Source organism: Pituophis catenifer, unplaced genomic scaffold, assembly GCF_029215685.1.
Source record: "Pituophis catenifer annectens isolate HBS135680 unplaced genomic scaffold, rPitCat1.0.hap2 SCAF_1, whole genome shotgun sequence".
NCBI lineage: Eukaryota > Metazoa > Chordata > Lepidosauria > Squamata > Colubridae > Pituophis > Pituophis catenifer.
In genome coordinates this window covers 263,183,760-263,199,260 of record NW_027256881.1, presented here as the reverse complement: position 1 = coordinate 263,199,260, position 15,501 = coordinate 263,183,760, and the positions used below count along the sequence as shown (strand labels likewise).

Here is a 15,501-nt window from a genome sequence, read left to right as displayed (position 1 = left end):
TAATAAATATTTGTTTGATGACCACAGAGTTTAAACTTAGTTTACAAACCATGATTTATGTTAAGCAATTTTGAACCAAGTACCGGTTTATTCTAACTTTATTGTCAGACTCCACAGCCAGAGGACAAATATAGCTAAAAAGGTTGCATCTCCTCAAGCTAATCTCTAGAGTTTGTTGTTCTTCTTCCTTCAGAAGTCAAAACAACACATTTGCTCTCATAAACTACAACAAAATACATAAAGGTGTATACTCAATTAAGAAAATTACTGTATTTTAAAGGTACCCTACCTTTAAAAATTACAGCATATTTTAAAAATCTCTCACAAAGGAATAACAACCCCCCTTCTCAAATCTAAAAATTGCCCACTGCAGGTCTCTTCTGCAGGCACCCCACCCATCAGTTAAAAAAAAAAAGCACACAACTATGTAAATCAATTAAATACAAATCAATTCTTTATTATTGTGCTCTCCCCCACCCCTCCCCTTCCCTCCCTCCCTTCCTCTGCAAACACGTTTACTGAATTGCTAGACTGATTCTCTCTTATATTATTAAGCAGTAGAACAGAACAGAACAGAACAGAATAGAATTCTTTATTGGCCAAGTGTGATTGGACACACAAGGAATTTGTCTTTGGTGTATATGCTCTCAGTGTACATAAGGAGAATAAAATACATTCTTCAAGAATAAAAAGATACAACACTTAGTGATAGTCAAGGTTACTTAATAAGCTATCAAATCGTACTAGGAAACAAATAAAACAATATAAATTGAAAGACAGAAGCAATATGGTTATAGTAATAAGTGGGAAGAGATAGATACTAGTAAAGAAGAAAAGAATAGTAATACAGTCTTAGTAAATTATTTGACAGTGTTGTGGGAATTAATTGTTAAACAGAGTGATGGTATTCGAGAAGAACTGTCCTTGTGTCTAGTTGTTCTGGTGTGCAGCTTCTTTTTTTGTATTAAAATACAGAAAATGTAAGAAATTACATTGTGGAATGACATTCCCTATGCATTTTGATATGGACTTGCACTTTTTAGTGGGAATAACTTGTTTATTCTTCTATCATTTCAAGCTGCTTCCAAGTAGAAATACACATGAGATGGATGATTGTTGCACAGTGCATTTTTCCAGAACCTAAGCAAAGATAATTTATATGTGTAGTATTTTTAAGGTTAGATATTCCCTTGTGGTCTCAGTTTCCTTTCTCTCCAGCATTCTTGTCCAACAGATGTCTCATTATGTGTGGTAGAATAGCCTTTCAGTAATTACATGATTTTCCATGGTTTTCCCATGGAATTTAGTGTAACATGAAAGGGTTGCCATATTTGTTGTGTAGCTTTCTACTATCCACCATCTCTGGTTTTTTGCTGGTCATACATTTGTCCTAAACAAAACATTTGATTGTCTTTTAGCAATTTTTTTTGTCTTTTCAGTTTGTACTGTAGGGCCTACTACTACTCATCTTGTATTCTATTGTTCATTTGTGCCACCCCATACTGTGCAATCCTGTCCACCTTATGCTCTCTTTTAATATGTGTAGTTTTTTTCCCCTGTAAATATATTCTCACATTTGGCTTTTGCTATGCTTGAACAAATGAGAAACATGAGTCAGATTTTGTACTGAAAAAAACAAAACAATAAAACCGGGATCAAAAGTCCTCCTAACTGACAGCTTTATGTGAATATAAATGCCATAGCAGTTGTAATCTTCTGTGTTTCAAGGTAGCTGCTCACCTTTAGATGTTTATATTCAACAGGTACAGGGATTATCGATATCCACCACACCATGAGAAGCAGTACATGCACACAATGCAATTTTGGCACATCCTGGCTGCAAAAATGGCTTTTATAATTATTATGGAGGTAAAATGGTTTTTATAATTATTGTTATTATTTTATAATTATTGCTCCTCCTAAAATTAATATGCTAGAGTGTCAATATTGAATTATAGTGAAAGGTATATATATATCTTTCACTATAACTATATATAAACTATATATAAACTATATATATATATGCATTCAGAAAGTATTCAGACCCCTTCACTTTTGTCAATTTTGTTATGCTGCAACCTGATTCTACAGTTGTTGCTTTTTGCTTTTGCTTTGCTTTTTGCTTTTTTAATTTATATGCCACCTTTCTCCGGAGACTCAGGGCGGCTTACAATGTGTTAAGCAATAGCCTTCATACTTTTGTATATTTATACAAAGTCAGCTTATTGCCCCCACAATCTGGGTCCTCATTTCACCTACCTTTGAAAGGATAGAAGGCTGAGTCAGCCTTGAGCCTGGTGAGATTTGAACTTGCAGTAATTGCAAGCAGCAGATGTTAATAACAGTACTTTAGTCCACTGTACTACAGACTCTGTTGAAATTCATTTTTTCTCTCATTACTCTACATTCAGTACTCCATAATGACAAAGTGAAAACAGAATTTTAGAAATGTCTGTAAATGTATTAAAAAGAAAAAAACTGAAATATCACATTGACATAAGTATTCAGATCCTTTGAAAAACACGTGAAAATTAGCTCAGGTACATCCCATGTCTCTTGATCATTGCTGACATGTTTCTACACCTTGAATGGAGTCAACCTGTGGTAAATTAAATTGATTGGACATGATTTGGAAAGGCCCACACCTCTCTATAGAAGATGTCACAGCTGGCAATGCATATTGTAGCAGAGCAAAAACCATGAGGTCAAAGGAATTGCCTGCAGAGCTCAGAGACAGGATTATTGCAAGGCCCAGATCTGGGGAAGGCTGCAATGAAATTTCTGCTGCCCTGAAGGTTCCTAAGAGCACAGTGGCTTCTATAATTCTCAAATGAAAGACGTTTGATACAACCAGGACTTTTCCAAGAGCTGGTCAATTGAGCAATTGGGAAAGAAGAGCCTTAGTAAGAGTAGTGACCAAGAACCCGATGATCACTCTGACTGAGGTCCAGAGATCCTGTGCAGAGGTGGGACAGAGTTCCAGAAGGACAATTATCACTGCAGCTCTCCACCGATCTGGGCTTTATTATGGCAGAGTGGCTAAATGGAAGCCTCTCCTCAGTGAAAAACACATGAAAGCCCACTTGGAGTTTATAAAAAAGCACCTGAAGGACTCTCAGACTGTGAGGAACAAACTCTAAGCATCTGTTTTGCATTGAGGAGAGGCTTTCATCTAGTTACTCTGCCATAAAGTCCAGATCAGTGGAGAGCTGCATTTTGATAATATGGGAATTGAAATCCTGGTACAACTTGATCCTTAATTATGAAGTAATTAGTTACTTAAAACTGCCCAGAGTTATGAATGGGTGATTGTAAATCTTGGAAATTATAAATCAATAAATTACAAAAGTAAAATCTCATTTTTACTTCTTGTTCATTAGTATTTACCACTGACTAATTATTGCTAAATTATATACTATTATTTTCTAAGCATCTACAAAAGCTAGGTCTATACTGGATTTTGCAGCCTCACAACTCCAAAAACACTCTGGATGGCTTAAAATATTTAAAATACTTAATTTAAGAAATAAGACATCCGGACAAAACATCTTAAATAATATATACCATGTTTCCCTGAAAATAAGACCCTGTCTTATATTTTTTTGAACCCTGAAATAAGCGCTTGGCCTTTTGGGTTTACTCTAATCTCAGGCTTGAGAACAGAGCAAGATTTTAAGAGACTTCCAGTATGTTTGCAGAGTGGGACCCATATATACCTTAGGGATGAGATTTAGGTGTTGTTCCAGAGTGCGGAGCTGCAACAGAGAAGGTACATTTCTTGGTCCCACAAGATGATCATGTTTAACGGAAGAAGCCTGGAGTGCACTCATGCTGCCCAAATATACCAGACAGAAAGAAATAACTGGAGTTAGGTGGTCCCTCAAATTACATGGCATTATTCCATGAAGGGCTTTATAGGTGATTTCTAGCACCCAGAATTACAGCCAGAAGGTAACTGGTAATTAGTGCAATGTGTACAGCAGCAATGATGCATATAGCAAACAAGAACCTGTGTATGTCTATGTATGAATAGTAGGAGAGTAGGTAAATAAATAGTGGATGAGGACTAATAATGAGGAAGCTGGAGTTCTAGTCCTGCCTTAAGTATGGAAGTCAGCTGGATGACTTTGCGCCAGTTATTATATCTCGGCCTTAGGAAGCAGCATGGTAAACCATTTCCAAAAAATGTTGTATGCACACAAACACACTAATATGTATATAGACATGCACACTACAAAACATTTCAGGCACTCGGTAAATAATAGTGTATTTGAAATGAGACTTGTGACAAAAAGTTGCATTTAGAGTATTTTTGCACAAGCTGCTAACTATCTAACCATGCAACTTCTGGACTATCAGGCTGCATTCATTAGTGGAGGCAGTAAGGGAAAAGGACAAAGGAAACAAAATATACATGTTTATGTTTGAATGCAAATACATAAAGGCAGAATTTGCATGATGACACCACTGTTCCAATTCACTGTAACATTAAAATTGGTGCACTAAAATTGGCAACAGCAAAAGAATGGATATTTGTTTAATGTTGCAGAAGTGCTAAGCTTCACTTATGCAAGTGCACGTTGCAAATATTTAAAACAATGATGGAGAAGTGACACCATGTTTCCGTAACCTCTTTTTATGCATTCTTCTCTTTTGTCTTCTCTTCCAGCATGTTGTCTTCATTGTAAAATTCTTTGTGGCCTGGATGATTCCAGATGTCCCATCTGAGGTGAAGGCTAAAATAAAACGTGAGAAGTACTTAACACAAAAAATCTTACATGAGTATGAACTCAATAAATTGAAACAGAAGTTGTTTGAAGGTAGGACCTGTGCCAGCATGGAAAAGGAAGTCATAGCTAGTGAAGGAATAGTGGAGTTATCAGAAGCCATGTAACTCGAGGAATGACTCTTTGCCTGGAATTCCAGCTGTGAAAGTTTGTTGTCCAGAATCTCCAGTGAGCTCTCTATCCATAGTATGCCTTGAAAGCTTTCTGGTATTTTTAACCAACCTACTTCCTAAAAATATTTAGGAAGGAGACAATATGGTTTGACTGTTGGGCAGTCAACAGACTTTTTTTCCTCCCTTTGTTTGGGTTCTTTAACTTTGAAGGCTTCAGCTTATGGCACGGCATTCTCTCTTCCACTGCCTTGTCTTTGTAAGATTATGCTTTCTTGGAAATACTATTATCTTAAGTGCTTTTGTAATGAATAGTTCCCAGATTATTGTGATGTAAACAGGAGTTCAAAGTCATAAATTGCCAAGACTGAAAAGGACTCCCCCCTCGTTAGGTTCGGAGAGTTGCCAAGAAAGATACAAAATTCTCCCAACCCAGATTTTTTATGAATGCATGTATACATCAAATGATAAGGCCAAGAGTCTGATGTGAGGTCTTCCACTCATTGCACGGTCAACTCATGGTGCTACAGATGGAAAGGAAATTGTGTTACTGTATCATTGTCTTGGGATTTTAAAGAACACCACGGATTATGGTGGCCCTTACTCATTTTAATATGCCTGTTCCTAAATTTAAAGTCATACTCAGCCTATTAATAATTGTTAGCTTTGGTGCAATTGAGAGGATTTAGCAAAGCAAGAACATATATATTAGAGAATCTTCATTGGAAAGTTTCTTCCAAGAGGTAAATTAAACATGATGTTAGAAAACCAGTTGCCTTGCTCAGTATTAAAGAAGTACTATTCTGTAATTCTCTGCTTGCCCATTGGAGCTATTGTGTTCTTTTTAAGCTTTGGTCTTCATAAGGTATTCAAGCATTTAATACTTGGAAAATCTTAAACATATCATGAATACATTTCTGTTGCACAAATATGCACCTTTAAATGCCTTTTTGAGGTGGACAATCTATTTGCCTGCTTTTAAAGGCTCAAATAATTGAACTAGAGATTATTTTTCAATAGGGTACAATTAGAATTTGATTACCTTATAAATCAAAACTCAAAAATCACAATTAATGTGAAATTTAATTAGAAATTATTTGATAAAAACCCAAACCACTGAATTGATATGAATTTTTGTCCACTAATGCTATTTTAATATACTTAAATATTAAAATAGCATATTTTCAAATACCTAAAGAAGGGCTACGAGCAAAGCCATTTCTTGTGACTCTGCCTTAATGTTAATCTTTTTCTTTGTAAAAAGTATGTATCCTTAGTAATTAATGAATGAAATATTATGCACATCATTGTAGTCAGAATCCCAATGTTAAGAAATCGTGATTGTTTAAATATTGTCAAGGAATGTATCCTTAGAAGGGGTATGTTAAAACAATTTTGCAGATTTATTGTCTTATTTATCTATTTTGTATGTCTTATGTATGTGAAATTAATTATAAGCCTTTTACATTTGTTTTGTTTTGTTATATAATTTTAAAGAAGTGCAACTATTTTTGAAAATTCACTACAATTTTATAGCCAAATCTATTTTGCCATTGCTTAGTGCCTTTTGTATATTCACTTAAGAAACAAAGAATGGATGTGAAAATTTTAGTTCTCTTAATCATATAGCATAATGTGATATACAAATCAGTTCACAGGTGTCACGAGGTTAGCAGCTTTTATACTCAATCATGTCTTATCAGTAACTTATCCAGACAGAAGCAAGTTTTACAAATTTCCAGTTGAGTTAATTCTTTATAACCCAATTGAATTGTAATCAAGGAATATAAACATTACTGAACTTGTCAGTCAAAATGAAGCATGTTGGACATCATATTTCACAATGATGAAGTATTTGTACCAACCAGCTGTTAAATATTGGAAATGCCAGTCAGCATGTGAATCAGATTTTTGTTTCTGATAGTAAAAGAGATAAAATTATAACCTCAAAATACTACCGTGTTTCCCCGAAAATAAGATCCTGTCTTATATTTTTTTGAACCCTGAAATAAGCGCTTGGCCTTATTGCCATGCGCTCAAAAGCCCGATTGGGCTTATTATCAGGGGATGTCTTATTTTGGGGCAAACAGGGTATGAAAAATATTTAATCAATGAAAATGTTCTTTTTGATTGATAACCACAGCATTATTCCCAGATTTATGTATGTGTGTTGCCTAAACTGTACAAAAACTAACAATAACTATTTACAATGATATTGTCTGTCATTTAATTTTCTTCACTCAGGTTTTCCTGAATTGAATCATTTTATAGGTTTTGAATAATATTAACATAACCTCAGAGCAAAGTAGTATTTGGATTTCAAAACAGATTTCAAAATTGGTATCAAATATTTTGCAGAATCTTCCATCTTTTTTCATAAGCAAATACAAAAAATCTTTGCACTATGCTATAACATGTTTGTTTAGAATTCTGATTAGGATAAACAGCTGCCTAATCCTTACAAAGATTGGATTTCAGTAACCATCATCCTCTGATCCACTATCTTATTTATGCAAAGGTCATAGAATTAATGCATAATTTATAGTGTTGGGTGTATCTTTGGGAAAATAGTGTGACAATAATTATTGTCTTTTGAATTGTACTGAGAACTAACCTTACCCTCTTTCACAGATTTTGAATCAAATTTTATCATCCTTAAACAGCCTTGTTTTTGTTTTTTACTATTTATGATTAGTTTAATGTGCTAAAGAATACCATTTTAATGCAAAAAAAATGTATGCATGCCTAAGATAAAAATATGTAATGTGAATTTCAGTTTGCCAAAGAATGCATTGCAATCACCAAATGTCTATATATGTAGCCATGGACTCACCCACTTCATAACTGAACATCACTGCTTCGTATAAAACAAAATGAACAGTATGCAGCATTTGTATCAATGCCATATCTAAATCCTTGTCATAACACTTTATGGAGCAAACAGTACATTTAACACTATTCTTGTTTCATGAATTATCATTAAAAGCTCTCTTTGTATTTCAGGTGTGAAATATTTGTAGGGTTTGTTTAACTTTTTAATGTACGTTTCTAAATGTTTTGTATTGCATTCAGGTTTTTTTAAGGAATGAGATGCAAAGAGGAAGAATGAAATAGTATATGGTTGTGTCCAGTGGTGAAATGTAAAATTTGTTACTACCGGTTCTGTGGGCGTGGCTTGGTGGGGAGGGTAATGTGACTAGGTGGGTGTGGCCAACTTTTTTTATTATTATTTTTAAAAGCATTTTTTTCTACAACCTCTTCAGCCGAAGAGGTTGTAGAAAAAATGCTTTTAAAAGCCTCAGACGATCTCAGCTGAGCCGCACGATCATCAGAGGCTTTTTTTTTACTTTTAAAAGCATTTTTTCACCCAAATGCTTGTAAAAGTCAAAAAAAAAAAAAAAGCCTCTGATGATTGCATGGCTCAGCTGGGCATGGGGGTGGGGGCAGGGATTTTTGCTACTGGTTTTCCAAACCACCCGCCGCCATCACTACCGGATCAGGCGATCCAATCCGAATCGGGAGCATTTCAGCCCTGGTTGTGTCATATTCTACCACATGTTGTTATTTCACAAGTTCAGATCATTTTCACAAAAGCAGATGCTTATTGTTGCTCTATCCTCTGTCCAGGGTCACTGAAAGCAGGGGAATGGGTAAACAATATTTAAAATAAATTTATTCTTACAGTGTTTATTGCATGTTGTTTGAGTCATAAATGTGTCCCAAAGCCAGAGCAGTATCTATATAGCGTACCATATTTTTGAACAATTATTTCCCTTGGCTCATTTGAAAAAAAAGTAATTGGTTTTTAATTTGTACATAAATGCTAGCACTTTATTCCTTGAATCTATGTTTTTATCTATAATGAGTCCCATTATGTTCACTGACAATTGCTTTCTTGTGTGTATGGAATTGCAACTAGAGTTCCAGAATTTGTATCTACAGAAGTTGGCTATATACTGATTCAATGATTGGCATGAATTTTCCATACAAGCTGCTTTTAAGAAAAAAAAAATGGGAAGGAGGAAGAAGTAGAATTCACCACATTTTAAAAGAATGAAAAGAGTAAGGTGCCAATTTTAGGGCTACCAGAGCTGGGTTGCAAAAATCCAGTTCATTGGATTCTCTTAGCACCAGAATTCAACTTGCTTGTATCTGTCTGCTTCCTTCTGGTGTCATCCATATTTATGTAGCATTAAACATGCATACATTTATTTATTTTATTTGGCTTATATGCCGCCCTATCTCCCAATGGACTCAGGTCGGCTCACAATACTAAAAACACAAGCCACAATACAAAATAAAATCTAAAATCTAAAAAATTTAAAATTTAACCCTTAAAACCCCCCGTCAGACCAGGTCAAGCGATTTAAAAAGCCAAGTTTTTAATTCACGACGGAAGGTGCGAAGGTCTGAGTCTTTCGGGAGTAGGGCGGTATAGAAATCTAATAAAATGAAATGAAATGAAATCGGAGCTCCAAGGGAAGTTGATTCCAGAGGGTGGGTGCACCCACCAAGAAGGGTGGGCACCCCTGGGGGCCGCCAGCCGGCACTGTCTAGCTGACGGCACCCTGAGGAGGCCCTGTCTATGGGCGCGAACCGGGCGATGGGATATCGCCAGGTCCGCCAAATATCCTGGACCTAAGCCATGTAGGGCTTTATAGGTCATCACCAGCACCTTGAATCTCACCCGGAGGGCAACCGGTAACCAATGCAAGCCGTGCAGGAGGGGTGTAACATGAGAGTATCGGGATTCTCCCATCACAACCCGCATGGCTGCATTTTGCACCAGCTGAAGCCTCCGAGTGGTCCTTAAGGGCAGCCCCATGTAGAGAGCGTTGCAGTAGTCAATCCGTGAGGTGACCAGCGCATGAGTAACTGTGCGTAGGGCATCTCGGTCCAAGTAGGGATGCAACTGGCACACCAGACGTATCTGAGCGAATGCCCCCCTGGTCACGGTCGTTATATGATCTTCTAAGCTCAACCATGAATCCAGGATGACGCCCAAGTTGCGCACCCTGTCTACAGGGGCAAAACTTCACCCCTATAAGTCAGCGATGGCACCTCTCTCCTGAACCGAGATGCCGGTACCCACAGCCACTCGGTCTTGGCTGGGTTGAGTTGCAGTCTGTTTCTACCCATCCAGACCCATACCGCTTCCAGGCACCGGGCCATCACGTCAAGGGCATCGCTGCGTTGGTTCGGGGTGGAAATAAAGAGGTGAGTATCATCAGCATACTGATGATACCTCACCCCAAAACCACAGATGATCTCCCCTAGCGGCTTCATATAGATGTTGAACAGGAGGGGCATGAGGACTGACCCCTGGGGCACCCCACAAGTGAGGGGCCTCGAGGTCGATCTCTGCCCCGCTGTCAACACTGCTTGCATTCGACCTGAGAGGTAGGAGGAGAACCACCGTAAAACAGTGCCCCCCACTCCCAACCCATCGAGGCGACGCAGCGGGATACTGGGTTGACGGTATCAAATGCCGCCGAAAGATCCAATAGGACCAGAACAGAGGAATAATCTCTGTCCCGGGCCCTCCAGAGATCATCCACCAGCGCGACCAATGCCGTCTCCGTGCTGTACCCGGGCCTGAAACCCGATTGGTATGGGTCAAGGTAATCCACTTCATCCAGGACCAGCGGGAGCTGACATGCCACCACATTCTCGACAACCTTCACTAAAAAGCGGGGGTTGGAGACTGGACAAAAATGACTTAAAACAGCTGGATCCAAGGCTGGCTTCTTGAGGATGGGCCTCACCACTGCCTCCTTCAAGGCAGTCGGGAAGTTACCCTCCCTCAAAGAAGCCGCTATCACCGCCTGGATCCAGCCTCGTGTCACCTCCCGGGCTGAATAAACCAGCCAGGAGGGACACGGGTCCAACACACATGTGGCCGCACTCAGCTTCCCCATGTCCAAGTGGGGGACAGCATGTCCCAGCTGTCTAAGTGGACAGAGGATCCTGTCCACTTCCTCTGGGGTAACAAAGTCAAACTCTTCCCAAAGCACAAGACCCGCTGTCTCACCCCTATCTGACTCTGTCCAGTCAGAGTCCAGGCCGTCCCGAATCTGAGTGATTTTGTCTGAACAAACTCCTCAGCTTGTCCCTGTAAAGGGTCTTCCCTCAACTTCTGATTTAGTACACGTCTGTCAGTGTCTTTTTACCAGTTAAATACTTTTTCTCATCTACTTGCACAATGTTAGTATGGATTGCGATAGACAAATTTCCTACCTCCCATCTTGTGTTTAATTGTTAATGCATACTGTGCATTAACATACATCATACTGTACAAATACCATCTTATAATAGGTTGAAAATATGTGTATTTTGTTCTGCAAAGTTAGCTGTCAAATACTGCTTTGGTGTCCCCTAATGGTCACTCAGGTTTTTTTGTGGCTCAGATTTGATACCCTATCCAAACCACCCAAACTGCATTGAGCTCATGTACTACATGCCACAATTAAGCAGAATACATATGTATATCCTTTAGTGCATGTTGGACCTAATCTTGACCCAGTCATACATAATACACATACATCTTTTATAAATGCATGTATCTCTATTAAATCAATGGCTATTTCTCAGTGAGAAAAATGCTACATTTCACAATTCTTAGGTGTGGGTAAAATTCAGGTAAAATCCAAATAAAGTTAAAAATACTACCAAGTATTTCATATTAATGTGGAATGTTCCTTTCCTTGAATAAATAGTATACAGGACATGGTGTATAGATTCCAAATATATTTGCTATTTAGCTGAAGATATCTGTGTCCTTGCTTTCATATAAAACTTCTAATATATGCATAGGCTGTTGTCGCGATGAGATCTGCAATACAGCCAGTGGGATTTCTTGCTAACAATGGGATTCAAAATGTATGTAATTCAGTTAAGTTTTTCTGAGGGTAGGGAGGACATTATCAATGGCAAATAAATTCAGCTTATTCTATGACACAGAGAAATCAAATCTATAGTTTTTTTTTTTTGCTATTATAGCTCTGGGGCAACTTTAGAAAGGGCTTTAGCACTGTACCCAGAGCTGAGTGTTTGCATTGCAGTCATCTTCTAAATAGGTAGGTGTATTTTAAATGTTAATCTTTGCAAAAGTGTCCTTACGATGATCCTTCTAGGTCAGGGGTGTCAAACTCAATTTCATAGAGGGCCACATCAGGGTTGTGTTTGACTTCAAGGGGCTGGGATAGGCATGGCCAGGGTGGGCGTGGCCAGTCAACCTCACTTGTGTCAGGGGCACCTGTGGTGGCCCCAGTGCTCTGCCAGCTGCGACAGCCTCCTGAAACACTCTGCCAGCAAAACCAGAGCTCAGGAGGACTGCACGTGGCCACTGCGAGCTCTGTTTTTGCTGGCAGAAGCACCCCAGGCCAGTCCTTTGCTGTTTCCAGGGCAGCCCCGCGGGCTACATCTAAGCATCCCAAGGACCAGATCCGGTCTGCTGACCTTGAGTTTGACCCCCCTGTTCTAGGTAATGAAGAAGTAGATATAACTATGATCAGGGCCTTGCAGGGGAGGTACAGTAAATATCAAAATGGCAGCTGCCATTGTCCAGGGCCCTGCCCTCCTCAATGTGTGTTATACATGTGATTGCAGCTATCATCCTGACTTTTGATGGACTCCTGCCTATGGTTCAGTAATCCTTTCCCCTATTCCTTTGCAAGGCATTTCTGCCCATTCTTGCAAAAGCAGTGAGCCTTCATGATTGCTGGAATTCAAGGAAGAATGATCTAAAATATCTCGACTAGTGATATCACCAGACTATTAGTCTGATAGCTGTTGGTCAGGGAAATAAGTACTCAAGACAATACTAATCTACACTTGCATTACCCTGAATGCTGTTATCCTGGTTCTTTCATTATAGAACAGATAAAATCAATCCATGCCCAAGAGAATAATGAAGGAAAATAACAAAGGAAGGAAACAAAGGGAACAGAATTTCCTTTGTTTCTCTGCCAATTACAGCGGGGGGGGGATTTATTTTATTAATTTATTTGACTGATAACACTTTTCTGTTTATAGTATTTCTAATAGAAAGCATAGTTAAGGAATACCTTAGGAAACATCAATAATATTTTAATCTGCTAGATTATATATGGATGAAAGTTGTTCAAATCCTTCAAAAGAACTTTTAGAACATAAAAGAGCACGAACAAAGCATCTCTTGAAAGATTGTTCAGTGCTAATCTGTTTCAGTAAAGCAACTATAATTGTTTATGTCCAAATATCTACATGGAGAATGATATCGGATTCCTATGAATACTGACTTAACATAGTAAGACATATTAAGATTCCATGATTCTAAAAATACCATGGGAAAAAATGCAAAATACATAAGAGGGGTTTTATAGTACTGCACAGTAATGTATGTTAATGAAATTCTCCAATGAAATATGCGAGACATGTAGGTGAAGTTGATACACTTTAGGAGTTAATGAATTAGTATTAGACAAATTAACCTAATGTTCCCCCAATTAGGGAAAGAAATTAGATATATTGTGGTTAATAAGAACTACAAGTCTAACTTGCAGCAAAGCAGTGAAATTTTACATGGTGCAAAAGTGGATTCTGTTCACATTGTGGAAGAAGCTATTTCTGGATTGTGTTTTTATTGTCTACTTATAACAGTAATAGAATTCTTACAATATATAGTTTTAAGGCTGTATTATTTCTTGGTTCCATTTCTGTCTTAAATGCCAAATTCTGGATCTATGACAATGGAAGAAGCAACACCACAGAATTACAATCCTATTTAATTCTTACTCATTCCCTCATAAATTGTTCTTGATTCTCAGACCCATCCATTGATTCTATCAAATCTACCTGTTGCTATCTAGTGTCTCATCCTACTTCATATACAACGAATGATGACAATAGTGAAAATCTTTGCTGGAACAGACATGTTCGAAAGAGAAGGAAGAGACATCTACCTCTGCATTCAGCATTATCAACCAAAGAGAGATGGGGGGTTTTCTGCAGTGTTATTGTGGACTTGTCTTTTTCAGGTGATGTAGCTTCTTTAACTGCAAGCAGCTCTGAGTAAGCTTAGCAACTTCCCTCCACCTCTGCACGTATCCGCTGGGTGTTTAGAAATTCTGTGCATTGTGTATCTGCAGTACATAGTTGCAGTAGACGTAACAGCTGCATAAAATGTGAATCTGCTCTCCATGTACAGATGTCATTTCAGTTTGTGGGAACAAGACAAATGGAAGTCTGACAAACGAAGCCTGAAAGAGTTCTCACAGATCTTGGTGTCCAAAGTAAAATATAAGAGCAGTGTTATTTTTTTTTTCAGAGATGCATATTCTGCTGGGTTTTTTAATTGTTAAATAATCTCAATATGTACATTAAGTGCAGTTCAGAAATGACACGTGTTTGCTTATCTTGCAATATGTCATCTTCCTAGAAGTACCTTCATGAGGGAAAACAATGTTTTGAATAAATGCTGAATAAAACCACCTGAGAGAAGATGTAGAAAAAATTCCTTTTAGTACAGCGGTTCTCAACCTGGGAGTCGCGACCCCTTTGGGGGTCAAACGGCCATTTCACAGGGGTCGCCAAAGCTCTCTCTCACCCCCCCATGCCTTCACTCACCCTCACTCTCTGCTCTGTTGGATCGCCGGCCGTTCGCTTACTCCGCCCACTCCCAATCTATTGCTGCCTCCTGAGTCCCAGCTGATGGCTAGAGGAAAAACAACTGTTTAAATTCTTGCCGCGGGGCTTCAAAGGGCCACCCTATAGCCAGTGGTGGGATTCTGCCAGTTCTAGGGGGTTTGGCCAAACCGTTTGTTAAATTGCTGGCTTGCCCTGCCCCTCCGCACCACTATTTACTGCCAATAAATAGTGGTGGGCGAGGGGCGGGCGAGCCAGCAATTTAACAAACGGTTTGGTGGTTTTTTGCCATTTTATTGGCCCGCGGAGCTTCAGCATAGGCTAATTAGCCCTTGATTAGATCGGCTCCTGACTCTCAGCTGATTTGCTCTCAGCTGTTTTGCTCAGGGCTCTGCTGCTTGCTGGAGCAGATTTTTTTTCCCCTAGCTATACTGAAAAACGAAACTGAAAGTAAAGCAGGCTGTTGGCTTTGCTGTTGCTGCAACGTTGGAAAATTAGGCAGGCAGATTTCTTTTTCCTCCCCAAAAAAGGTAGGTGCAAACAATGGGAAATTTAGGGAAAAAGAGGAGAGTTCAAGATTTTAAAACACAAAAGAAAAAAAAAGCTCTATTTAACTAGGGAATTGTAATAATTGAGATACTATTAATTGTATATTGTGTTGAAAGCAGAAATGCTTAAGTTGTGGTTTGGAGGAATATATGGGGGAAATTATTTGGTTTATTATTATTGGTAAATATAATTAATTGATTTGTAAGAAATTGGATTGCATGGAAATAATTGGAATATTCATGTTCATATTGATCAATATACAAAAAAGGTAGTTATATAACTGATTTATATTAAAATGTTGAATTTATATTAAACAACTGTAATATTACATAATTAACCAATGTGAGGATGAATATAAAAATAGATGACAATGGGAAGGGGTATGATATAGAATAGAAGGGAAAAATTGAGTTTGATTAAGATTAGAGATG

The 15,501-nt window shown here is 38.2% G+C and overlaps 1 protein-coding gene across 2 annotated transcripts in view; it reads left to right on the top strand.

The window, feature by feature from the left end:
* ANO5 (anoctamin 5) overlaps nt 1-8,051 on the top strand; it is a 32,027-nt gene extending 23,976 nt beyond the window's left edge. For both annotated transcript variants that reach the window (XM_070935000.1, XM_070934992.1), the window contains exons 16-17: nt 1,764-1,869; nt 4,670-8,051. In XM_070935000.1, coding sequence (XP_070791101.1) covers nt 1,764-1,869; nt 4,670-4,894 — 331 coding nt within the window. In that variant the 3' untranslated portion in view covers nt 4,895-8,051. The remainder of the gene's footprint in view (nt 1-1,763; nt 1,870-4,669) is intronic.
* The last annotated feature ends 7,450 nt before the right edge of the window (nt 8,052-15,501 follow it).